The sequence below is a fragment of the Channa argus genome, chromosome 16 (genome assembly GCF_033026475.1).
Source record: "Channa argus isolate prfri chromosome 16, Channa argus male v1.0, whole genome shotgun sequence".
NCBI lineage: Eukaryota > Metazoa > Chordata > Actinopteri > Anabantiformes > Channidae > Channa > Channa argus.
The window spans coordinates 19,912,719-19,940,162 of record NC_090212.1 but is presented as its reverse complement, the minus strand read 5'-3'; the positions used below and the strand labels follow the sequence as shown (position 1 = coordinate 19,940,162).

Below are 27,444 nucleotides of genomic sequence, written 5' to 3'. Positions count from 1 at the left end.
ACACAGCTGGACTTCCCATGTCACACATGTTTTTACCTACAGGAAGGGGTAGCGATAAAAGGCTGCGGAGTTGTACTAAAAAGAAATATCCTCTAAAAGAAGAAGAGCCACAGACATGTTGACAGGCGGGTGGTTCAGACTGTAACGTCCTCCACAGCCGCCCGTCTGCTGGCTGCGTCCTGCCAACGGATTCTCTTTTACTTCTGCTTCCTACAGTATGTTGGAAACTGGACCAGCTGCCAAACGTTTGGCACACTCAGCACCCCCTCAGACAAGGCAGCATCACATGACCTTCAAACAGGATCCACTCCCCCAACCATCACCCCCTCCCCACCCCATAAAGAGCACATTTCTCTTCCTCCATTTCACGGCTATGTCAATTGTAAATCCTGCTCGTCCTGGAAACGTTCCCTCTTCTCTTTCACCCGCTTCATTTTTTTGCCTCCTTTGCAATGTGCAGCAAAAACCCCTAATCTCTGTTTAATATGGTTTGGCCGGATGTAAATACCTTCGGACAATACCCTTAATCTGGGCCAGCCTGACAACCTCACACCGTCGAGCAGGGGCCTGCCAGGAGGAGATGCAGAGAAAAGAGGGATGGTTCGGCAGAGATCAAGGAAGAGAGGAGAAAAGAGAGAGCGAGGGGAGGGAGGGAGGCTTTCCCCAGCTTGTTGCCTCTATTCTTCACAGAGCTGAGCTGAGCTTTATCAAAAGAGCCTCTAAAATCAAGTTAAAGATAGACATTGCTTCTAAACATCCCTCCCCGGCCTGTGCCAGGCTCACCCTGCCACCCCCTTCTCCAGCGTCTGGCCCTCATAACTGGGCTGTGCTAACGAGCATCGGAAGCTACTGTACATCCAGAGCAACTTGGCAGCGGCCAATCGCCTTTGCTCTTTTCATACACTCATCATCGACCCCCAGCCCCACCCCCACCCCCACCCCACCCCAACCCCGCCGAATCCCTCCAGCCTCAGAATAGGGCCTGGGTTTGGTCCACGGTAATTGTCATTCTAAAGACGAACTGGCCTAGTTTCAATTCAACAGACAAGTGTAAGAAGCTCGGCCCACAAAAGCCAGGATGTCTGCAAAGTGTGTGCGGGGCTACTATACAACATAATCACACTTCCCTAAACAACACGGAGGAACCAATCCGATTACAAGGCAGCTTTTCTTTTTTCCAAAGCTTGTTTCTTAGGGGATGAGCTCTCTATATAGATACTTTTTCCTTCAAAACATAATATAGATTCAGGATTCTGATTCCTAAACACTGATTTAGGGGAAGAGCTCCCATAAGGACAAGAAACTGAAATCGGGGCAAAAGCACAAAACACCTAAGGTTTGTGCTGGACATGAAGAACGAAAACGCTGTCTACTGAAAGTTACTGTTGCTGTTATCACAAGTAATACGTTATTCCAATGGCTCCTAAAGAGTAGTTATGCGTTTCATGTTACAATTGTAAAAAGAAATATTTAACCATTAATGTTGTAGACAAGCTTCATGCTTTCACATTAATCAGAGGCAACAGTGTTGCAGCGGTTCTGAAATACAAGACATGTAGAAAACAACCTTGTTATGTTGATATTAAAGAGTAAAAATCTTCAAATCGTCGACTGAAGGCACCACATAGACAAGAAACAGCTGGTGGAAACAAATTCCAAACACGCACTGACACAACACGGACGACGCCTGATCAAAACGCTCAGCTTTGACCTCTGCTCCCCCCCTGACCAGCACCCTGTCCTGATGACACAACAACTTCTGATACAATCCAGCTGGGATGACCTGCCCTCAGAAATAATGCTGCGCTGTGGTGTGTGAGGGGACACACCACAGTTCATGTCATGGAGGGTGATCGGTGTAATGGCACACACACACACACACACACACACACACACACACACACACACACACACAGTGCTGTACTCTTACTGTATAAAAAAAAACTTATCTCACACTGACTTTAGAATTAAAAAATATATATTTTATCCAGGCATATTTACATCTTCATGTAGGAAGCTAAAAAAAAGGGGGGGGGGTTAAACTTAAACATGATTTGATGTATTCAAGTTAAAGGAAACTGGATTTGTTTCAACAGTTTCATCTGAGGAGGGTGTGAAGGTGGAAGCAGGGTGGGTGTGTCCCCGAGCTGGAGTCAGCAGGACATAAAACCCTTTACTGCTTTGTTTACGATGCTGTTTATTAGTGCGGTGGGACTGCGTGGGCCTGTCTGTCTCTCTCAGCCTGGTTGTAACCTCGTCTCAGCTGCCACATGCTTCCAGTCACCATGAGCTGCCTAAACTCTACTGACCCGCTGTGATCCTTTTTGTCATTTCAGCCACTCAACAATCCCTCTCGTCAGGACTTGTCTGTTCCAGCGACGAGACGAAGACAAAGTAAAAACGGACGTTGTTATTTGCACTTCAGCTCCCCTGGGTGTGAACGCGGTGAGACTCTTGGACACAGGACTGCTGTGTGCAGTGTGTTTGCTTTTGAGAGCAGGAGAGGAGCAGGAAAGCCTCTAATCCCACCATTCCTCCCTTCTGCTTCCCTCCCGGAGCTGCCTTCACGTACAGCACAAACAGGCCACAGAGGAGAGGAGCGTCTCTATGAACACAGCCTGAACAGCTGGAGTCAGACATTAACTTTGAATTTTTTAAAAAAAGCCTCATTTTTTCCTATTTTCATAACCTGAGATTGTTAGCATTGCTAACACGTTAGCCGTGCTCTGCAGGTACCCAGACATCCTGATGCATCTATGGTAACCACGGCGACTGCGCCCGTTTGTCCTCACTCCAGCGTGCTCCTGCACTGCCATTCATTATAAACTCAATGGAGTTTCCTAAGGAGCACAGTGCAACAGTACAACACTTCACACATGAGAATGTTCAACCAGTGCCAATGTGCCACTGAGCAAAACGCTTGCACTTGACTCTTGATTGTTCAGGTGAGGCAGCTCACTGGCCATTGGTTTATCATCTCATAATAGTTGATTGATGAAGCTGGGTGTCAATTGATTGGCTCTTTGATTGTATAATTATTCATATTTTCTTATTATTTGTAGAGATTTTTTTCACATTGCACATTTTTTTTTTTTTTGCTACACATTTCCGAATTCCGCTGCTGTAGCAATATAAATTACAAATAAAGGTTTATCTCATCTTCAAGCAATAAATTTAATGATTTTCAAAAGCGGAAACGTTAAATTGTTTGGTTTTTCCAACCAAACACCAAAAACCCAAAGATTTTAAAATTAAATTATATAAAACACAGAAAAAGAACATAATCCAAAACACAAAATAAAAGTTTTCTTTACCACTTAGGACAAATTGATGCTTTAAAGGGCAACACATACAATACTAACGCTTACTATGACCATAAAATATCTGACTTTACCAAATCGCTAGTGTTCACCTGAGCTGTCTTTGTGGCTTTCTTATGAGATGCTTCATGTTTCAGGCAGAAACCAACTGAATGAACTCACAACTGAAGTAGGGGGATGACAAAAGTCAAACGAGGTTTTCATGATGCTTCAGATGTCTAAAAAGGTTAAAAAAGTTCAAAACGATCTAATGTTTTCCGATTTGGACGCTGTGGTGATACAGAGTGGATAAACCACCAGTGAGGAGAAAGTTGTCAAGTTGTCTTTCTTCTTTCCAGGGAGAAAAGACTTCCATTACGCTCTGTAGATGGGTGCACGGGTTTATTATTTCAGCTCTCCTAGCAAAATAACATAAGGCAGGAGAGAGCGAGAGAGAGAGAAAGGGGTGGGGGGTGGGGGGGGTGAGAAGGAAAGACGTGGGAGGGAAAGAAGCAGAGTTTGGTTTCAATATTAGATGTGTCAGCTGCCATGGATGTGGGGGGGCTTTAAACAGAAGCGCATGTGAGGGCACACAAGTAAAACCAGAATCTTTTTGAACAACCACGGCGGCGGCAGCAGAGGTGAGCAAAGATGGATGAAGCAGCTGAGAAAGGGAGAGAGAAGAGGAAGAGGAGGAGGAGGAGGAGGAAAGGGTGAATTGGAAGATCTGAATTATTCTACCTCAGTGTAAATCTTGTATACGCGGCTTTGGGTTTTTACCCAAAAAAGCAAACCTGAATCAGTGCAGGCAGACACAAAGACGAAGAGGAAGGATGGAGGAGGAGGATGGCTGGACAGAGCAGAGACAACAAAGAAAAAAGAGAGAGGTGATGAAAGAGACAACCTCACTCACAGGCACCCTCTCTCTCTCACACACACACACACACACACACACCCTGCCTGTTGGCTCTCTCTGTTTCCATTCACAGAAATGTAAATGGATGCAGCACAGCCAGACCGGGCACCTCTGCCTCTGGTCAGCAAGCAAAGAAGAAACTTCAGATGGACTTAAGAGATGGACCCCTCGTTGTTTGGCTGGTCGAGACACGGCTGCCTTTTGCATTCGCTCAGTCGTAGCTTCCGTGACTTGTGTGACCTGTTGTACCTTCGCCAGTACCACTCAAAGCACCAGCAGCAGATGTGCACAAAAGGAGGGACTTGTGAGGCGGCATCACAGGACACACGCGTGTTGAGAGAAAGCGAAAAAATGGGATGTTCTTGCTTGTGATTGATGCTGTATCCGTCGATTTCCACTAATGCCGAGTTTAGACCACACAACATGAGCCAAATCGACAAATGCAGGGCGTCCAGATTGGAAATAAATGTTGTATAGTGTTTCACAGCAGGCGACCGTGGACGTGATGAAGTAAAAGAGGATCGAAGCTGCTCTTGATATGAAGTGGAGCTGTGCAAAAGAGGAACGTTTTGTGCGGCAATGACATTGGCGGCTTTTTTAAATTTGTCCTCAAGAGGCCACAGAGAAAAAACCAACCCGGGGAGTATAACATTAAACTAACAAACCATCCATTAATGGACGATAGTTGTAAAGACAAACATCATCACAAACATCCAGGCATAACATTATCTCAGCCTGGTCTTTGGCATCAACAGGAGGCTGTGTCTGTAATCACTGTGTGGTCTGTCATATCTGTCAGTCAAGTCACGGCACGAATCTACGAGTCTGTCATAGTCTAATCCAACACAGATCATCGTATCAGACGAAGATATTGTGTAATCTCAACCTGGCACAAAACACGGCGCACAGGATAAAATAAGCAGCTCACGAATCCAGCTCTCGATCTGATGCACAATAAAGAGAATGTTTGTCACGTCTGCACATTCTCCAGCTGATGGCGTTTAGTCTGCTCTCCGGTATTTGGAGGCGATGAGTGAATGGTTGTCCGTGCCTGTCCAGAACGTCTTTCAACGTCTTTCCTGACATTATCTGCCGTTGTAGTCAAGCGATAGATCAACAGAAAAGATCCTATTGATTAGATTAGATGCACGGCTCCGTTGTGCTGTAAACCAGTTTTCCATCATGTTGTGATGTTGCCCCCCTGTGTGCTGATGATGCAGTTTCTCCCGTGCAGACTGACCTACAGACAGATGCCGTGTGAAACTTGTCACATGTCGCCACTCTGGCCGATGTGCGAGGCGGATTTCTCCTGACCTTGGCCCGAGTTCACATGTGAAACAGGCTTATGTGATTTGTAAATAGTGCTGCCGCTCATTGTGCAAAAATGTAGCTCGTCAAGCTCCACAGTACAGAAACACAACGACTGAGCAAATACAAGCAACATTAGTAATATGTGTCAAATTACTAATAGAAGCATAAAGGGGCTTAACTCTATGTGTGTGTGTGTGTGTGTGTGTGTGTGTGTGTGTGTGTGTGTGTGTGTGTGTGTGTCTTTGCCAGTAACAAAACATACTCTTTCAGTGCAGTTGGCTTAAAGCTGGGACACACACACACACACACACACACACACACACACACACACACACACACACACTCCCATGCAAACATGTTTAAACATGCATGAGGGCAGTTTGTGTTGGCTCCATTTTGCAATTACCGTCAATCAAAACAATTCAGTCAACATCTTGGATTTGGGCCAAAGGTGGCCATAAATCCATCTGTCTGTAAGAAAGAGAGGCCCAGCTTTCAATCTAACGCCAACAACTATCACTTCACAGAACAAAAAATACTTTGTCCAATTTCTCTGCTGCTCCGTCTGAAATGAGCCGCCGCTTTTTTTTCCTCTGCCTACCATCCAAAGGCAGTCACAACGAGCCTCTTTGTTCCCTTCCCCACGTCTGCCTTATCTGTTAAGTATCTCAACAGCTTCCTTGAGGAGAGCATGGCAATTAAAATCGCTGTATGTCAACAGCGCTGTCAGCCAGCGGGCCACGAACCACCCTGCACCGCAGCCAGCGGCAGAGCAAGAGGACACGCACAGGTGTGTGTGGACGTGCCGCAAATGCATCATTAAGCTAACACAGACGGTACATGCCGCCATCAAAGGGCTCAGAAACTGACGCGGATTTGAAACCGTGGCAAAATAGGAGGGGAGGGGAGAAAATGAGGAGCTATCAGGGGAAACTTTAAGCTTAAACCGTGTCATGCTGGTGTCACATAATGTCTGTGTGTGTTTGTGTGTGTGAGCTAAATGGGAGTGAAAACGAAAAGACATAAAAGGAGTAAAAGAAACAAACCAAAAAAAAAGGTGGCAGGGGTGAAGCAGAACACACCGTCAGGTCTGCAGTTTCATCCATAATTCATGCAGCAGCACGCAGAGAGGGTTTCAAAGGACATTAATGAGGTGTATTAATACACACATGTCTGTGGCCTATAGACAGGGTTCGTACGAAGGCTGCGGGCTGACAATGACCTACTGATTCACAGATGTCTGCTACATTTCTCCACACACACCGAAGGCTCACCTGGGTGTGCACGAGAAGTCCCGAGCTAAACGCACAGTAAGGACGTGGGCTTAAACTGAATGCTAATGTTGCTCCATGTCCACTGTGTGTGTTAATAAATAACTATTATCAGGGGGCTCGGTCAGAGGAGGGGGTGCGGGGGGTAAAACTGACGGTTTGTGATGGGAAATAAATAGAGAATCTTGATATAAAATATTATTATTTTTTAATTAAATCCTATTTATTAGGTACATGTAACAATGCATAAAGTGGCACATTCAGCATTTCTTGCAATGAACCAACACTTTATTACATACAAACACATCAGATAAAGTTTAGTATTTCGGAAAAACTCATTTCCTTGGCCCCGTCGCCCCGTTAAAAAGGTTCTGGAGCTGCTTATGTTTACAGCTGTTTTCATTGAGCCAGTGTCAGTCATCTGTCTTAGTCACACGTTTCGGGTGATGTGGGGCCGTGAGTAAACAAAACTGGACCTGACATTCAACACATGCTTTCTGTACTGGAATGGTTGCATTACTGAGTAGTATTTTAATACAGGAAGTTGATTATGCAGCCAGCTGTGTGTTATCCTTCAAAAAAATACTGCGTTTATGCGATAATACCCACAGCTACATGAAACACGTAATACGTAATATGCTTGAAGGACGTTGATCACGATGCAAATTCAGGACCTTCTACAGGTTCCTTTACACATTTCCTTTAATTAATCCTGTGGCATTTTCTTCCAGTAGTCTGGTGCCGCGTGTTAAATGCTGCTCGTGTTTAATATTTAATTCGCATCCAGAAAAGTGTCTGAAGTGTCCGCGGGATTAAGCGCCTGATGGACTGAGGGTAGAACAGCCATTGTTCGACACGTCGTCTTCCTCCAAAGCGGTTGTCTGGCCCGCACGCTTCGCACGCTCGCCCAAAGATTTCTTGATAAAGTTGCCAGGGAAATGAACATTCATGCTCGAGACTCAGGAAGCCAAAGTGCTGCTGCAGGAGAAGAGGAACCACTTGGAGGAACTTTACACTTCAGTTGTGATGAACGGTCCAATTTTGTGAGAATCATGTAAAGCCCACACATGGAGCTGTGCTCATTTACATAATGGGATGATTAAAGGGTGGTAATGCCGAGTGCTCCACAGAAAATTGCACCACCATCATACTCGAGAAAATAACCCTGCTATAAACACACCCTGGAGATGCAGAGGTATCTGAGATACATTCAGCTAAATGCCAATCAGCTCCATTTTATCTCTGTCACGGGCTAAAAATACCTAATGAATATTTGTGGCTCGATTTTAACATCACATGTAAAACCAGGCCAGTTTCCCTCAAAGAAGAAAGCATCCTAAGAGTCAGCCTGTCGGGGAAGGACACACTAAAAGTAATCCACAGTGTCTCAGCCTGAACAAAGTTCCTTCCAGATACGCTGACGTGTGATACATTGCCCTCCTGGCTGCCATACAAACATGGACGAGAGTGGGGACTCACAGACCACCAGATAGGACACAAGGTACCGGCCAAACTCAACTTGACTCTACTCTACTCACTCTGGGAACTCCAGGTACCACTTCACTACCCACAGTCTTTGCCAAACTGGGCTGATCGGAGGAACGTGGACTACCCAGGGGAAGGGCTGAGCAGTTCTGTGGACAGAGACTTACAGGTGATTCAGAGACTCTGTGGGGCAGGAGTTATCCCTGCTCCACAGTCTGCTAATTATCCGGATCAGAATTCAGTCCATCACAAGCTTGTACTTTGACCACTTTCTCTTCCCCCACTTCGCCGTCATCTCGGATGGTATCTTCCAGCGTCTCCCCCAGCCCTGGACTAAAGGGACACGCAGGTCAACTAGAAGGCTTCTTGTTTGTGGAGCAGTGACAGTTGTGGCTTAAGGGCGGACACATCAAACAGCGCTAAGTTCAGAGAGCCCACTCTGTCACTGCAGACACACAGAGTTCACTTTTTACACTTAGAGAGCAGCTGAAGAACACTTCACCCAACAGCTGGATGAACACACACAAACACACACTTGTCTGTTTTAGACCTCTCCAGTACTCTGGAAGTCTTACACAGCAGCAGCAGCAGCAGTGTGTGTGTGTGTGTGTGTGTGTGTGTGTGTGTGTGTGAGTGAAGTATAGAACCTGTACATGGTTTAGGTTTTAATGAGTCTCCTAATGGCCTAAACAACCCCTGCTGACATTTACAGCCCTTGCCAGGGGGGTGGGAGAGTCAGTGACCTCATGCACACACACACACGCACACACACACACTCACGCACACACAAACTGCTATCCTTTAATTTCCATCTTTCCATCTTTTCATGTTACTGCCTCCCTTTCATAAACTGCCTCTCCTGATACAGACATAACATTCACTTAACTGTAGACTTCACGTGGGCCTGCTATGTGACACACACACACACACACACACACACACTGTTTGGCAAAAAACTGTTGGCATTTTTCATCTGAGCTCTGCGGGGGGAACGCTGGGAGGTGTGTGTTTGTGTGTGTGTGTGTGTGTGTGTGTGGTCAGTAAATACAGAGGGGAGAAGAATAATACACCCACACAAACACACACAGCCTCTGCTCTTTGTCGTCAGCCTCTCACTTTGGTTAACATTTTATTTTTATTCCAAAACACTTGGAAATGCCACCGGCCTTTAGAGAAATAAATAACGCTGCGCTCTGAGACAACATTACGGTGGACCCAATGGAAACGAGGGGTTGCACATCACACACATGTACACACATGCAGGCCACAGTGTACAGTTACCCCACACAAGTATAAATACAGACCAGAGAGTTTTCAATTTGGTCCTTAGAGCAGCTGGTGTTTAGCTCAATTACCTGAATTTATACAGTAATTCTTTTGATTTCTTTCTAGTAAAAACACACAACTAAAGTGGCTCACGTTGGCTAGTAATCACATCCACTCAATGTGCTACAACAGCTACATGAATACAGAAAAACCATATGGGAATTTTAGTGCAGTACAGTAAATTCGCTGTACTACGATTTAACACGTCTCCTATAAACGTCCGAGGCCATTTTGTCCTTAACACCTGACCCCGACATGCACATTCATCGCCACTGCCCCACCATCGCCAGCACACACACACACACACACACACACAAACACACAGTGTTACGTGCAGAAACACAAACTCAAGTGAGAATTGTGTAGCCCGGTGCTGCGGTGGCTGAGGGGAAATCGTGCCATCTGCCAGTAAACGAAAGTCATTTTATCCCTACTGCTTGTCCATCTGTGGAGGTGGGGGAACTCTGCTGGAGGCCGCGAAGGGAGACACCACACGGGCACCAAGGCCGCTACATGTGCACCTCACAACTTTCTTTACCTCCATTATTCTATACGCTTTACTGCGAGAGGACAAAGAAATCCTTTTAAATACTGAAGAAGCGTCTAGTGGTAACCTTTGACCTTCACCGTTTCTGGAAAAGACCCCACAACACAGACATTATTCACCAGGTATTTCACTTATGACCGGAGGAGGCATAATGAGTCACAGTGAACATAAATCCTATTACAAACGAGTTTTTCTGTGGGATTCTCAGCTTAAAAACAACTTCCCCTCCCTCTGAAATGTCCCTACGGGAAACCTGGCTGCACATGTTTGTTATCAGCCAACCCTCAGCCACTTCACCTGCGATTAATCATCCCACCTTAACATGACAAACATTAGGAACGTGAAACAATAATCTCCTCTGTGTGTCGTGGCTGTGTTTGGCCATGTCTGCATACCGTGCAGGTACGCTAAGATCACAGCCTGAACCCCCGCCACCCTCAGGGGTTTAAAAAATAAAAAACACACACACACACACACACTTCGCTTTTTGAATGATGCCAAGCATGATGGGCTGTGATGGCTCGCTGAAGGGAAGGCAATCAGGTGGACAGAATCACAACATTGTTGTTTTTATGTGAAAGAGGGCAAAGGCGTTGAAAGGGGAGAGATGCTGTGAACAGAGGGACAGTAAGAGACTGTTGCAGAGTTTAAAAGTTCTTTAAGCATCCGACTGCTTAAGATTCAGGAAAATTGAAAATGTTCACACGTTTTCAGATGCAGCGGCCGAAATCTGAAAAGTAAAAAAGGTCCAATTGTTTTGGTTCCAGGAGTTTTCCAGGTGAAAACTTGAAACTTTATCATTATTGGCTTTGAAAAATCCAGGTCAAGTTCAGTAGTCAGGTGGTTGAGTCGCACGTAAGCCAAGAGCAGCAGCAGTAAAGCCCAAGTCAAGCTTCAAGTCCTCATTTGTGACTCTCCACTTGTGACTGTGACTTAAGTTCATCTCAATTTCTTGTCTGTTCACACAAAGAAGTCAGCCCTGACATAGCACTACACACACACACACACTCACGCACACAGCTCTTTCTTAATGCACTGTAGTGTGTAAAGTGTGTCAAAGGCTCATTTTAAATAACTCTCACATGAAAAGAAAAAAAGGGAGGGGGTGAAACAAAAAATAACACTTGGCTAACGCCTCAGAAAAAGATTACTCTGCTGTGTTAGTGTTTTTTTTTTTTTTTTTGTTTTTACGCAATATGAGGAGATTAAAGCAAACACAGTCGGCGTTTACTTTGGATTGATCTTTGGGTATTTCTCTTGCCTTGAGAAGAAAGAGGGAAAAGCGCACTAAGCTCAGCGAACCGTGAAGAGTCCAATTAAATCCTCCTCGTAATGAAAAAAAAAAAAAAAGGAGTAAATAAATAAATAAAACCACTACATTCACCTATACAACAAATGGGCCCTTTTGAAATACACATATTTGAAGTGATGAAGACACACAAAAACTGCTTCTATATTATTATAGAAGATGAAGCACAGTCTTTCCTGGTTATGGACAAGAAGTCTTCAGGCATCTTTTTATCCGGAATTAGGATTTTTTTAAAAGGGCAACTTCACCCATTTTCCTAATGGCTTTAGTTAAGAGTGTAAATATACAACGACGCCCTTAAACCTGCCTATATTAGAAATATCTGTCTTATTGCCTCCAGATGACATCACTTGGAGGAACCTTCAATTCAGATTATGTCATCTTGCTGCTCCTAATGATTTAAAACTCCTCCGGATGATGTCATCTGGAGTTTTTTTTTTCAACCAGAAGAAGAGAAATATTTTAAAACAGGAAGGTCGGAGAGAAATTTAAAGCATTATTGTATATTTACACCCTAAACTAAAGCCATGGGGAGCAAGTTGAGAATTGGAGAAGTTGAACTTTAAGCATTGCTCAATAAATGACAAATGCCAAAATACCAATTGAGTAATTACGAAAACCAACCAATCAGGAAAAAGTGCTCAATAAAAACCTGTGTGAATTGTTTAAACTTTTTTAAACAATCTTCCCTTTGCTTCAAACTTTCCTTGAAGACATTCATTGTTTTATCAGCAGCACGCACGCTTTGTGCCGGTGTTCGAGTATTATGTTTCCCACCTGTAGGCTGAGCACTGGGCAGCCTGGCCGGAGTCACGCAGAGAGGCAGGAGGAAGGAAAGCCAGAGCAGGCACCAGAGAGCCGTCATTCCTCTGGATGGAGAGGTGAGACGCAGAGCGGCACGGCCCGACTCAGACAACATCCTCCGTTCGCATGCTGTCCGGCAGAAAGGCGGCCTCAGAAGCTGCAAGAAACCATCCAACAAGTCCCCGCCACTGACCTGAAAACAACAAACATGAAAAAATAAAAATAAAAAATCCATCAGAGCTGAAGATAAGCGAGAACATTCAATCAAATCCACACAGAACAGAGACGTCTCAGGGTCCGTTTACACGCTAGCATGGTTTCACCTGACACGCCAGGTGAAAGATCCCTCTTTGCAGAAACTTTCTCTGAGCACATGAAGCCTTCTATATGCACAGACTGGAATACAATACAAGCTCACTAACCAATCCAATAAGGCTGCTGCAGCAGTTGGGGAGGGAGAAAAATCCCATTATTTCAATCCTAGACAGCCTGCTACACCTTCCACCAGACTCTTTTCTGCCCGAGAAACTCCTCTGCACGGTTTAACAATCCATTGACTCGGATTCACCGATCTTCCTGCGGGATGAGGAATGCCAAACTAACAGTATCAGTTGGCCAGCGTGCCCGGGGGCTCGCAAGGAGGGAGGGAGAGGAGGAGGAGAAAGAATGGAGGAGGGGAGCGTGGCGTCTGCGGCGAGCGACAGCGAAGGGCTCTGCTCCCCGTTTGCTTAAGCAGGGAGACGCTGGAATGCCCCGGAGTTTTCAGAGAAAGCTGTGAGCGAGGTGCCCAGAGGAGCAAAGCACAACCCCCACTCCACACACACACACACACACACAATGTTTGCAGCTCTGTCCAGCTTCAGAATAGCATCGGTTAAGAGATGTCCACCCTGACAAACACACAGCTTGGGTGAACACATGCGAACACAGTGAGCTTTGCTTGCACATACAGAGGTGTATTGTACACACACACACACAGTCTAGAGAAAGGTGGTGTTGTCTTAGGCCTTAATAGGACTGTTTTTCTTTCCCTGGGAGGACCTGTGCCCCACTCCTTGCTCAGCGGTCCAGCTCTGCCAGGCTGTGTTTGCACATTATCACTCTTCTCCGCAGAAACTTCACAACATGACACACACGCACATGAACAGATAAAGCAGCACAAACACACAGGCAGCCTAATCTAAACACAGATGGGCCTGCACCTTTCACACACTGCGGCCTTTTATGTTCTCCATGTGCAGAGCTGCTCTTCTCCTCTGCGAGCCCATCCTCGCGTTCTTACAACACGAGACGCCTACATGCCGCCGCAGTTTGTTGATACAGCACGATAAGGCCTTCCCTCTACAGGTGTGGAGGTAGCTGATTGCAGGCCTCTCTGATTTGAAGCTTGTTTTCTCTGGCATGCACACACACACACACACACACACACACACACACACAGCTCACTTACAGAGGTGACAAGGTTTCGAGGTTGGTTCATGTCAACATGCACGTCTGTTTAGACAAGACTCTTGACAGCCTCTTGAGCCATGTGAGAAGAGATTGGAAAACAATACAGGCTCAGGGTTGACTAATTTGGTGACAGGTATTAGTTTAGACTACTTCAGGTCCAAAGTGATTCATTGAGTCTGAGGAACAAGCCAAGTGTTGCAACATTTCAGAGCAGTGGGTTATCTGTGCCCTAAACACTGAAAATGAACTCTTCACAGATAGCAACTAAAAACACTTTGAGTTCACTTAATAAAACTCGAGAAGCACAGAAGAAAAAAAAAAGAGGGGGGGGGGGGGGGGGCATGGATGTTGAAGACCCAGCCTGCAAGTTCAAAGCCTGCAAAAGTGTTTGCATGCTAATATTTTCTTTAAGCATGAAAGGGAAACACAACCGCTGCTGTGAATAATAGATGCACATTAATCATGCAGAACCATCTTTACAATGTTGCAGCTCTGAGGCAGGAAAGTGCTTCAACCAGGGTTCAAATCTCTGTCATCCCCCTCCCCTCTGTGAGGATCAATGCGAGGCGGTCACATGTTAGTCACACCTCCGCACACCACCAGTAATCTTTAATAATTAAGCCGGAGGATCAACAGCCGGGGCCGGATCGACTTAATTTTGGGGGAAGGGGGATAAGAGGTTTTTTTTGGGGGGGGGAGAGCACGAGTGCAAACGGCAGCCGAGCAGAGGGCTTTCATATCATCTTCACTCGGTCTTCTCTGTCCTCCTCACTCGTCTTCATTTCTCCCCCTCCTCCCTCAAACGCAGACTCAGGTGAGAGGCGCTTTGAAGCTGTCAGAGATGCAGCGTGACTCCAGGTGTGAGGCGCTGCGGGTTCCCATGCGGAGGACTCGTAAACGCATCTTGTACACTCCGCCTGACACGGAGGATGCAAGCTGACCAGAGGGGTGGATTTCAACACTGACTGTGCTCAAGCTGCCCCTGACACATTATAGTGCAGGTGGGGACATTTCTGTGAATGTAGGACTGCTGAGGTATAAAACACCACGAAATAAGAGCAGTATGAGGTAAAACTACTACAAAGACCAGAATGAATGGACTGAATGAGGGTGTAGCCCATCAATGCGCCGTTCTCCTGCTAATGGGCTATTAATAAAAAGAGGCAATCAGAGTCTCATTTGGAGCCTCAGTGTGAGTGAGGCTCGCCTCTAATTGAAAACGCATCAGACTGACGCACACTTTTTCCTTGGGTCAATAGATGCAATTAATTTGCAGCATTAGCGCAGCTATAATCACCAGCACGCTTGTTTTATGGCTCCAAAACGTCATAAGCTAATGCAAGAAGTCCAAAATCTAATCCCCCCCCCCACCCCCCATTTCCTCCTCTCTCGCTCGCTGCTATAATCAGGTCGTTTTCTCCGGTGATGATTTGACATGGTGCGAGTCTAAACTGAGCCGAGTGGCCAAAACCCACATCTGAATCCCATTGATGCGCGTGTGTTTGAAGAGAGGATGACTGATCTGCTGCTGAGGAGAGAGAACCGCACAGTTCCTTCATTCAATGTGGGGATGGGGAGGGGGGGGGGGTTTCTGGAGAAACTTCAGAGTGATCAGAGACATTAGAGAGAGAGCGAGAGGGAGGCTGATGTGTAATTCATATCTGTGCTGCGAAGCAGGGGAGACGTCACTGTTGCAGTGAGGAGAAAAGGCGTGTTCGTGCTCACGAGCACAGGACGGCGATCAAAGTCTATATTTTACTTTTTTCACGATGAATTTTTAGACAGAAACGTTGAAAACGTGACGAATGCAAACCAAACTCGCCACAGACGCGTCTGAGGATCATCCCACCCGATGCATCCCGATGCGATAATTCAAAAAACAAAACAAGACAAAATGGTCCAGTGTCCACATTTTAACACTGGACAAAAAGAGACGGGTCCCAGCTTGAGAAAGAATTTCTTCAGAAATTCTTGAAGCAAGTTTCTTCTCGCTGAAAACTATCAAAAACCGCTCAACGGCCAGTTCCTCATTTTCCATTTGTGATTGAAGTTTCGCAGCGGGCGTAATTCCACCACCAGAATATTTTATATATATCTATCTATATATATATATATAGATAGATACATATATAGAGAGAGATATCTAGATATCTCTATATATAGACACCGTATCTATATCTATATATATATATATATATATATATATATATATATATATATATATATATATATATATATATATATATATATATATATATCAATATATAGATATAGATATGTATATAGAGAGAAAAATCTAGATTCACGTCCGTGCGCTCGTTCTCTAGAACCAGAACCACGGACGCACGCTGACACTCTGTCCTTGACGCGCTGACACCGGGCGAGACGCGACGATTACGCACAGAATAAGAGACTGGACAGAGGAGCTGTACACACTGCGTCACCTGTGCGATGGCACTACAGTACACCGTGGGTTCGATCCCTAAAGCTCCACGGCACGCACACGCACACACACTGACAGACTGAAGAATTCAACCTGTCCAACTCTCATCTACAAGGAAGTAAAGCTATTTCTCACTGTCCTGTGAGTGATAATAATAATAATAATGTGATATTATAATACGAATATAATAATAATAATAATAATAATACTTACTCAAAGTGTCCGGCTTAGACGACAAATCGTAGCCTTTCAGATTCAGGCGTCACCGGGAATTCATGAAATCAAAATCAGCCTTAATTCTCCGCTAAGATACATAAAAAACCCAAAAGCACTTTAAAATCCGCACGTCCTCGTTCTTCGCAGCGCAGTTTTGGCGACAGTGGAAAACAATAAAAGTCTGAAATCCCCCTTCACGACTTCCCTGCGAGCGTCTCCGGCTCGGGCACCGCAGCTGGAAAACGCCAACTTCTCCACTAAATCCCGTTCTCCGCTGCGCGCAGCTGTCCTCAGTGTCCAAACCTCCGGAGTGCGCTCATCATGTCGTGCGGCGGGGCCAGTGTCCTGAGACGGGGACGGGGACGCACAGAACCCGGCTCCTCGCTGCTCTCCCGCCGGTCGTTGTGTTACGTCGCCTCGGATCAACCAAGTCGGACTGGTGGCTCTCCTCCGGTGGCTGCCTGTGAAGTAAGAGCAGCGCGGTGCCGCCGTCAAGGCAGAGAGACCGGGGACACAGGAAGAGTTGCAGGTGCGGACCTTCAAAATAAAGTCGCATTTTACTGTGACGGTGACGCAATACTGCGTGAACGGTTTCTCTGTGAAATGTGCACTAAATAGAGAAACAAGCTTATGGAAACGTGCCTGTTAATTAAGTGCTGCACACGCTGCAAAAACATGTGAATAATTTTTTTATATCATGTTTTTACTTTTTGGGGCATTTTCCTTTAGTTGCTTATTGAGCTTTGGGGTTGTTAAATGCTAATATACTGTAAAACACTGTCTGCGCTGCTTTTCACTATTTGCCTTTAACTTGAATGTAAATGATAAAACATCATTAAAACGTTAAGTAAGTATGCGTCACAATTAAGACGTCAACACGATCTCATTGTTAGGCAGCTGCACTGACATTTATTTTGAAGGCTGAGCCGTCGTGTGTGTTTCATTCATGTTGCAGGCTTGACGCCCCTCCCCTCCCCTTTCCTCCCTCTCCTCCCCTGTCCGGGATGCCTCCTCTAGCTGCCTCTGCCTCCGTCGGGCTGCGCGCCGCCGGGACAAAGCAGCAGCGGCGAGAGGGAGATCAGATTTCGGCGCGCCGCCCCTCCGGGCGTCGCTGGAGGCAGCGAATGACCGACAATCCAAGCGCCTCCCACCTTTCTCTCCCCTTTGAATCGTTATTGTTGAACCCAGGGAGGCAGTTTGAGTCTAAACCCGATTCCTTAACAGTCGCTGAAGTCTACTGTGGGGTTTGGAGACCACGAGGGGATCTGGAGGAATTCTAAGGGGTCTCTAGCCGAATCAGAAACAAGTTTCCAGCTAAAGGAGCTCAGTAATGATTTACAGAGAAATGTTACAACCACACAAACAACATTTCTCTTTAAAGTTCTTCTGGGGGCTTTAGAGGGTAAAGAATCACTGGTCCAGAGCTACACAGGCGCTCCAGGTCTTGTTTGTGTGTGTGTGTGTGTATGTACTGTTGGATAATTAGATTTTTTTTCTCCATAGATTCTTAACAAACAATAAAAGAAAGTGGTCAACATTTCTAATAAAACCTTGTAGTAAAAGTGAAAAAAAAAAACATGCATTTTTTTATGAAGTCTGTGATTGACTTGTTCTGGAGGGAAAAACCCGCCCTGTTGGTTCAGGAGATCCAGAGGGAAAAGACGTTTTCTTATTAAGCTCGCACTGTGTTCAGATGCTTCTAACGGGGTTTTTATTAAAGTGTGGTGTGATTTTGTTTGATGCAAGATGCTTCTGGTGCTGCACATCTCATCACTAATTGCTTTATTGCTCGCTTAACCATTACATGTCAGTGACTGAACCCGTGTTTGACTAACTCCCAGTGTGCTGACTGAACAGCACATTACCATTAAACACCAATTAACCTGCCATATACTGCAGCCGCTGGGCTAATTAGACCTGGCAGGACAGAGGCGATAGCACCCAGAGCTGCTTTAAACAACACACTAATCACGGTCATCTCTTTTCCAGTGTGTTTTGAGAAGGCGACTTTATGGCACCGTAAAGCAGAACGGCCCTCCGACGAGTGAGTGCGAGGAGTGTGCCACTGTCGTCCTCCTCTGTTTGTCCATCGGCGTTTGGCCCCTCACTGTGATTTGTGACCTTATTGATGACCTCAGCACATCATAAATAACGGCGCACCTGCATCATCAGGTAGGTTGAGGCTTTTGGGAGCTTTTAACCTGCTTTCAAGGTTTAAACAGTTCAGGCTTTTAATGACAAAATGTTAAAGTCGAGGCTAAACTCCAAAGTGCTTCAGATTAAAAATTCCCACGCGGTAAACACGGTCTATGTGTAGCAGAAATCAGGTTTAACCTCTGCAGGCTGGGAACTGTTTGCCAGTGAATAATCTGTCAATTCAAGTTTTAGCACTTGTGAAAAACGTGGATCACATTACAGTCTAGAGTTCTGCTGATTCCGAAGTAACTTTTTTTTTCACTTGAATGTTGATATTGACGGTTTTAGTAATTTGAGTAGGAGCTGCAAACAGCATGAACATGTTGCTCCTAGTTCATCCGTCAAACCACATTTACTAAGATCGAACAGCTTGTGTAGTTGGGTTTTGTAACTATGTTCAACACTGTTAGTATTTAATGAAGTAAAAGTCTCCGTCCGAAGATTGAATAACAGTTTAACAATATAAAATTGCACGCCTACATAATAATTCATCCCCTTTAACAGAAGTTACCTAAAAGCCAAGTTGTGCTCTGTGCATTTGTGCATGGATGCTCATTTTGTGTGCTGTGTGTACAGTTTACCTCCTGTCCTGTTGTTGTTCAGTTCATTACACTAAAGACATGAAAACTTCTTATTGCTGGCAAAAGGTTCTAATCATGTTCTGTAGATCACACGTGGAGTCTTTCGGGGTCCAACCGTCGATACGGAACCGCTTTTCTGTTAAATTGTCGTCCAGATGTGGTTTACATTCCAAGAGAAACATCTTTTCACAGGTGATTTGGCCCACGGGCTCGTTCTCATGGGAAAAGAAAACAAGCTGTTGTCATTAAACTGAGGGAAAGAAGAGGAGTGCCGACTGATGATGAAGGCTGGCACTCCGTGACCCCTTTGGACTAGAGTGGTCTGTGAGAAATGTCAGTGGGAGGGAGGTGAGCTCGGGAACAAAAGCCAGGCAGTCGGGAGGAGAGGTCATACAGATGGTGAGAATGCTCAGTCAGACAGCTCGAGTGCTGATGGGCAAACTGACCAAATGACCTCTTCACTCACACACACTCACACACACACACACACACACACACACACACACACACACACACACACACACACACACACACAGACACCTTGGCCCTTAACAACTGCTTATGTTAGTAGGGAAAACAATACTCCTCCTTGCACCCCCCCCCAACACCCTAGCTTCTAAATGAACACAAACATTTGAATACACATACACACACACACACACACACACACACACACCACAGGGAACAGATCAGCAGATGAAAGTTGAGGCCTTCTCATTTCAAGTGCTAATAAAACAAAAACCTCTAAGAGTTGAGGTTAATTACCAAGGTGCAAAGATCCAAAACATCCAGAAAAATCTGAAAATCTGCACTTGTTGCTTTTAGGGGCAGCAGTTTATTTGCCCGGTGTTATCACGGTGCATTTTTTCACTGATAACCCCATCAAAGCTGCTCCAGCACAGGCTGGCTTCTCTCTGGGCCTGTGTGGGCAGGAGCCAGTTGCCCTGCGCTGTCTTTGTGTGCAAGACGTGGACAAAAGCAGCAGGACTAATAATTAACATCAGAGATTGTGGCCAGACAAAGATGCATCTCAAAGGTGGGTGGGGGGTGTGTGTGTGTGTGGGGGGGGGTGATCACTGAGGCCTCTTCATATTCCAATAGGTGCTGGTGTCTGCAGTGCACTGCTGAGAACCACATCACTAGTTTTTAGTGTAAAATGGACAGTTGTAAGTCAGCGTCTAAGACTGTTTTCAGTTTTCTAGAAATGACTGCGACATTTAAAAAGTGCCAGAGAAGTCACTGAACCAGAGAGTGTGTGAAACCATTGGATGCAGCAATGTTGCTAACAAGACAGTCCCCATGATAGTGAACAGCCTGAAAGTGCAGCACGTCCTTCTCATAGTTTGGCCCATCGGTTGTTGTAGTTGTGTTTTCTAAATGTAAACTCCACACATTCGGTGTTAAATGATCTAAAAGTCTTCATGTTTTATTGTTTCACAACAAACTAAGTCGCCACGGAACAAAAGAAAAGGAGTGAAACTACACACTTCAGGCCTGTCGGCCTACGTTTTGCATTCCGTCCTGCGCCTTTGTTTGTAGCTTTATAGCTGATTCAACATGTTTAATTTGCATCAGACCTGTTTGTGAGAAGGTCCACTCTGATTGGCTGTTTGGTGTCCCTGGGTAAGACACTGCAGCCCCAGACTGTCCAACACCACCTGTTAAGGTTGTGCAAACCAGCGTAGGCTACTAAAAAATAGGGGAAGGGTGTAAAAACTGTGCCAAATCAACATGTCGACAGTGATCCGCTGTGGTGACCCTGAACTCACAGGATAAGCGAGATAACAAAAAAAATAAAAAAATAAAAACCTGTGGGCTGAGAATGTGTTGGAGCAGTCACCTCACAGTGTCCCCACCCGACTACAGCCTTTCTGCGTGGAGTTCCCCCCTTGCTTGGGTTGATTTCCTCCCAAAGTCCAAAGACATGCATGTTAGGCGAAGGGTTGTCTGTCTGTGTGTGTCTCTCTCTGTGTTGGCCCTGAGATAGACTGGAGACCTGTCCAGGGTGGACCCCATCTCTCGCACTATGACAACCGGGACAGCTTGGATATTTGTCTTTCACTACGCTGTTCACGCCAGTTTTGGAGACGTAGAATCATACACTGATGTTTCCACCTGACACCAGTGAATCTCTCCTATTACAGAACCTGCTGCTTGTGTGTTAATAGGGGACAAATAAATGTGAGCGTGTGCTTTGTGGGACACACAGGGAGGTGCAGTCGATGGGAGAGAGAGTGCAGTGACTCTCTTGCACCCCACAAATTGCAACGAGCACCCACAACTCCAAACGAAATGGGATCAGCGGGTTCGCAGCTCGGTGGGATGTGAGGTGAGGTGATGCGAGCGCTCTGCTGAGGCTCCGCATGGTTCCAACAGGCTGTTTGTGTTGTCTCTCTCTCTCCCTGCTGGGTGCAACAGTAATGGAGCTTTTTGGAGGAGAGGGCAGAGAAATATGCCAGACGGCGTGTTTGGCACAGTCGCTCTCATTACACTTCTATTGAAGACCACCAAGCTGAGAGTCATTTCTGCACTGAGGATTGACATTTTCCTCGCTGCGAGGGAGGAGGAGCTTTCGGTGAGGTCGCCAAACAGTTTGACAGCTTGACTCGGAGCTCCTGAGTGTTTGCTCAAAGAAAAACATCTAAAGACTGAAACAGAAAATCAGCTGAAAACCCTCAGCATTATTACCGAGGTGCTCGAGGCCGAATCTGCTCCAGGCGACAGACAAAGTGTAGTTAGAAATGATCCACATGTGCATGGGACCAAAGATGGAGCTCATCCTCATGTCTGCAAAGGAAGCTAAAGTGTTGTTGAGCCTCGCAATGAACCTTGCACGGGACTTTGTTCACTCACACAAACCAGTGGGTTAGAACACAACAAGAAAGCTGTTTGGCTACATTCGGTAAGAAATACTTTGGTGTGTTGGCTTTCTGTGCTCTATTTCTCAGCCGACACAGTTTTAAATGTGCTTTAAAAAGGGTTTTAAGTTTTAAGTTAAGTTTCTTCTTAAAACGCCCAAATTACACCTTTGTGTGTACGCACCATCTGAATTTTCCACTAATGTGCTTTTGCGAGCAAATGAAAAGACGTTCATTGAAGGCTATTTGCTTGTTGTGCACAAAAGCGCCGGGACGCTCAGCGGCTTCACTTGTCCCGGCATCACACAGTGGCTGCTTGTTCTACGTACGGGACTTGGCACAATCGGTCTGTCTCATTCCCAACCTCGGCTTTACCTCGCTCCTGCTCTGATTACGAACCGAGGTGTAAAACTGAGAGTCAACAGAGCAAACAAAACAAGCCCTCAGCTGTGTTTGCATTCACACTCAAGCCCCCCCACCCCCGAAACAACGGAGTCAAGAAGCAGTCGTCCTCACTTTCTACAAGCCTGCTTTCCCCTTCACACAGAGCCGAGAGAAAATCTGTTGTTGACAGGGGATAAACAGGAGGAGCACTACGCCACACATATCCATTTATATTTAAACTAAACTCTCAGACAGAATCAAACAGGAGGGAACACTCCATGTGAGGCCAGACAGCAGGCTAAACGTCTGCTTCACTGTTTGCCTCACAAAGACTAGCAGAAGGGATTCTGAAAAAAAAAAAACAACCCGAATCGGATAAAAAGCAAAAAAAAAAAAGCATTTTGTGGTAGATTTCCCACGCAGCCCTTTTATTTTCTAGCCGCGCAGGTTTAAATAGTTCTGTGTGATCAAACAAAGCAGAGTTATCTAATCGTCAGACCTGAACGTCAAGCGATATCTTGTTTAAATAGGCGGCTGTGAGCGCTTGGCAAGAAGCACAGAGCACAAAGAAATATATCTAAATCTTTAAAAAAAAAAAGAGAGAGGGAAAGAAAGTGAAGCTCAGTCTGCAGCGTATCAGCCCCAGGTTGGCTCGAAGCGTCGGCCGACGAGCTCCTGCCAACCAGACGGTGGGAGAAAAAAGCTTTATTGAACTTTATTGGATCAAGGTGGAGACACTGATCTGCGCTTGGGTTCAGAGTGAAACTAGTTTTTTTTTTTCCCCATTTCTGAGCACATCACAACAGGGACCTCAATGAAAGTAAAACAGCAGAACTAGAACTTGATTCTGAACAGTTCCAAATCCTTTTTTTTTGTCTTTTGTTTTGTACTCGTGTCCTTTTTTACCCTGTTTAGCTTTTTCTTTCATTACTTTCTTCGTTGTCTTCGTTGTCTTTCCACTTGTCTCCTTTTTCTGCATTTTTTTGCCTCTTTCCATGGACGTATCAGTCGAATATGGGCCCCCTGGACACCGACTGTCCAAAGGACAGACTGAAAGACAAGAGACTAAAGCTTTGTCGTCATGGTGTTTGCGTATTTGGCCCTTTGTCTACTTTGATTTTGTCGTTGTCATTTTGATCAAAGTGTGTGTTGTGTTGTTGTGTCATTTCAATAAATTTGAAACTTCACTCTTTGCTTCTTGTACATTTTCCTTCCTTAACATCGTCTTATCTTAATTCCTTCGATGCGTCCTTCCTACTTTACTTCCTTCTTTATGTGCTTCTGTATTTCCTTCCCTTTTCCTTTTTTCCTTAAGCACATTTAAGCTGCATTCTGTCTGTTATTTATACCTGTCCTTACATTTTCTTCTCGTTTCTAATTCCAGCTTGTGTCCTTCCTTCATACCGTTTGCTTTTTTGTATCTTCTCTCTTTCTTTTCCCATTCGTTTCCTTACAGTCCTCTGTTTCCCTCCTTTGCTTCGTTCTCTCCTTCTGTCCTCCATACTGCTGCTCCTCCTCATCTTTAATTTCATATTCCTCTCATCTGTATATCCCTCCTGCTTCTGCCCTTTCCTTCCCTTCTTCCCTCCCATGCTTCATTCATCTCTATTTATTTCCCACTTTAATCAGAGACACAGACTCAGTTTTCATTGTCTTTCGGCTACTTTCATTAAAGTGACTGATTGGAAATTTTCTTCGGTCACTCTTGGGGGGCATCAGAGCTTCACATTTGTTTTCTGAGGACAGTCACAGCAGACATCAGACTATACATTTCACTGTACAAACATACAGTGAGCACAGCAGTGTACAAGTTACATAAACTCAGCCGTCTCCTTTTCTTCCTCTTCTCACCGGGTCAGCTGCTCTTCTCACATTATCACAACGTCTTGAGTTTTTACCTCGGCGCCGCCCTGATCGCACGACGCCAGCGCTACATCGGTAATGACGCACGGGCATCTGGGTAGCGCGTTCACCTGAGGCTACTGCTGATACGGTGACAGAAAAGTGGAGCGGCGGGGTGGAGGCCCTGCGGCGAGGAAGACGAGCTACGGGAAAGTGGCATTAAAGAGAGGGATGAATTTGAATGGTGCAGGCACTATGTGGAGTCAGGAAACACATCAGCAGCTCAGTGATGTAATTTCGGCTCCATTTTGCATTTTGGTGGGGGAGTTCTCCTCACCCAGCATTGCTGACATATTTTGGCTCCAACTGCAAAATTGAAAACACTGGAAATTTAAATGGTAATCGTCAGGTTGTGTGTCGCTCCCCCCTGAGGCACAGAACGAGATTTTATTTTTTCCTCAAACTGCAATTTCACGCCAATGTTTATCGATAACAGGAGGAGGAAGTCACGGTGGAAGAGGCACAGAGACCATTTTCACACCATATAGTGGGAAAATTGCAGCCAAGATAGACCCCCACCCCGTGCAGCTCGAGTCTTCGAGTTCTGCCGACAACTATTCTGTACTGCACCAACCAAATGCAACAGTGTAAGGTTATGAGTTTATAATTCTGACTGACAACAGACAACTGGAATGTAATAAATTCTAAATGCTATATAAATTAGAATAATAATCAATAATCGTTTTGGTTTTGGGCTCAGGCGTTTCTGCTGTTTAAAAGAAAAGATGCATTGCAGAGACAGACAAAGGCTGTTTTCTGCCTGACTCTCATCCAAAGGCTTTTTTTCTTTTTTAGGCTCCTATTTTTTTCATAACCACTCCCTCGGTTTCTTACCCACATCAAAAAGCCAAAACAGAGGGCTTGAGAGAAGCGATGCAGTGAGAACGGGAGGGGATGGGTTTGAGAGAATATGCATGTGAATGTGTGTGTGTGTGTGTGTGTGTGTGTGTGTAGGTCAGTGCTAACATGATAACACCACTGCAATGTAGCACAGAGGTGATCAAACAGATGGGGGATGGGTGTGTGAATGTGGGAGTGTGGAAGGTTAAAAATCAAATGTGATGATTGGACAGTACAAAGTAGAGTATGGCTCCGCTGCACTGTACAGCTAGTGTCAGTCTTTATCACATGAACACAGGTGAGAATATTTTGATTCGTCCGACATGAGTGAAATGGTTTCTTTTTTTCCTGTCTGTTTCCACATGTGATGACTGTGGCTGCTTTCACGGCCGCGCGTAAGGGCGGAGAGGTGGATCTCCGCCCCGGGTTCCTCATTTTTCCGCGCAGAACTGCAGGGCTCGGCCGCTGAATTTCAAGCGCTGCAGCGTGGGAGGAGAGGCGGAGGCGGAGGCGGAGGAGAGACCCACACAGCCGGTCAGACCCGTTGGTAAAAGCCCGGGCGGAAGCAGCACACGGAGCACGTCGACGACTGACTTTCAGCCAGACGTGATTTACAAGCTGCCAATCAAACTGGATGTCGTCTCATCTGCTGTGCCGCGACACAAGGGCTCGTTGCTCCACGACTGTCTAAACTTGTTGGTGTGACAGGGGCTTTTGTTCTGCACTGATGCCTTTGTCACTGTTTAACCACAAAAAGAAACACGTGAATTAGTAGTATGAACTATATCAACGGTGTTAGTGCTGCTGGGTTGTTGACCTGCAAACGTCTGCATCATTTCATTACTGCAAAAAGAAAAAACTAAAATCAATCAATGTTGCGCGCGGGATTAAAAAGCTTTTTAGCTGATCGTAGGATAACAGGATTCATTCTGCACAGATAAATAAATAGAATTAGCACCTCATCGAGCAGCTTACATGCATGTCTGTCAACACTTGTGTTCTAATTAGCTCACTCTTGAGTCCAAGTGGACATTCATGCCAAACGAAATGGAAATACCTCCGCACATTGATGACACACGTACGAGGACACAGTGACCTTGACCTTTGACCACCAAAATTGGTGGAGTGGACATTCCTGAGACACCGCATTCACAAAAATGGGATGGACAGGTTTTCAGCTTGAGTTGTATCCATGAAGAATCATGAACCATCTGCAGGTCATCGACTTCCTCTGTCAGTACAACTAACATATACAAATTAGCATATTTTTTACTTATGATATAATAAAATACAGTTTCATACAGAAAGAGAACCACTTGTTGCTGACACCTTTGTATTTAGGGAGGATAATGATGCATAGACCTTACGTTCCACTTGATACAGCCACAAACACTTTTCAGAGGTGGCTTCACCTGAATTCCTGCCCTCATCAGTGAACATGCCTGTGAGGGAGTGTTGCTGGCAGAAGGCAGGTATGTCACAGCGTTTACCAGTCGTCGCCGGGCGTCAGCTGGCCCTGCTCTGCCACACAAAGGCAGAAAAAAAGCCTGATACGAGCTGGCTACGTTTTTACGGTAAGACAAACTGCCGTATCATAAGTTGGCAGGATGGTCACTTTTTGCTTTCACATTGCATTGATTATCGATTCATCTCATCAGCTGTGTGTCTTTAAAGCGTTTGATTTTGACCAGCTTGGTGAGGCCTCCATCATTCTTCCCTGCGAGAGGACTCCATGAGGCTGGGACAGCCCGGCCCCCTTAAGAAGCTGGTCTGAGGTTATGGGTTCAAATTAAAACACATAAACAATCTGTTTATTGTAAACGCGCTGTTGTCACATCTGTTTGCTTGCTGTCCCACAGCTGCACCCGCCTGTCCGGCCCGTCTCAGCTCACGCAAATATATATGAATATATTTATTCTGGAGCTTGAAGAACCGACTCTGAACATGAGAGACATCAAATGCTCGACGTGTTACTTCGCAAAAACTGCACATCATCGGATAACTCAGCTTTGAATATAAATTACAATAACTGCGGACATTAAGCAGCTGGCGTCTCCACAATTGGACTTTCATGAGCCTGTTTAACGGCGGTTCAGTAATTCTCCGTATACGTTACTATCGATTTCACTGCAGCACACAAACACTGAATTCCACATGCAGATTATGATCTCTGCTCCCAAAAGGAGGGAATTTGCCAAGAGCATTTGAGCGTCTCTCCGCCGCTGGAAAGAGCAAAATGTGCAGACTGCATGTCAGTTGCTTCCCTGAGGCCGCTGGATCGAACACAGACGCCCGTCAGCAAAT

At 45.5% G+C, this 27,444-nt stretch overlaps 1 protein-coding gene across 7 annotated transcripts in view; it reads right to left on the bottom strand.

Annotated features, from left to right (window-relative positions):
* The window catches only part of fgfr3 (fibroblast growth factor receptor 3), a 64,132-nt gene extending 47,269 nt beyond the window's left edge, over positions 1 to 16,863 (bottom strand). For all 7 annotated transcript variants that reach the window (XM_067479712.1, XM_067479715.1, XM_067479711.1 and 4 more), the window contains exons 1-2: positions 16,377 to 16,863; positions 12,242 to 12,461 (exon numbers count right to left, since the gene is read on the bottom strand). In XM_067479712.1, coding sequence (XP_067335813.1) covers positions 12,242 to 12,383 — 142 coding nt within the window. In that variant the 5' untranslated portion in view covers positions 12,384 to 12,461; positions 16,377 to 16,863. The remainder of the gene's footprint in view (positions 1 to 12,241; positions 12,462 to 16,376) is intronic.
* Positions 16,864 to 27,444: the final 10,581 nt, after the last annotated feature.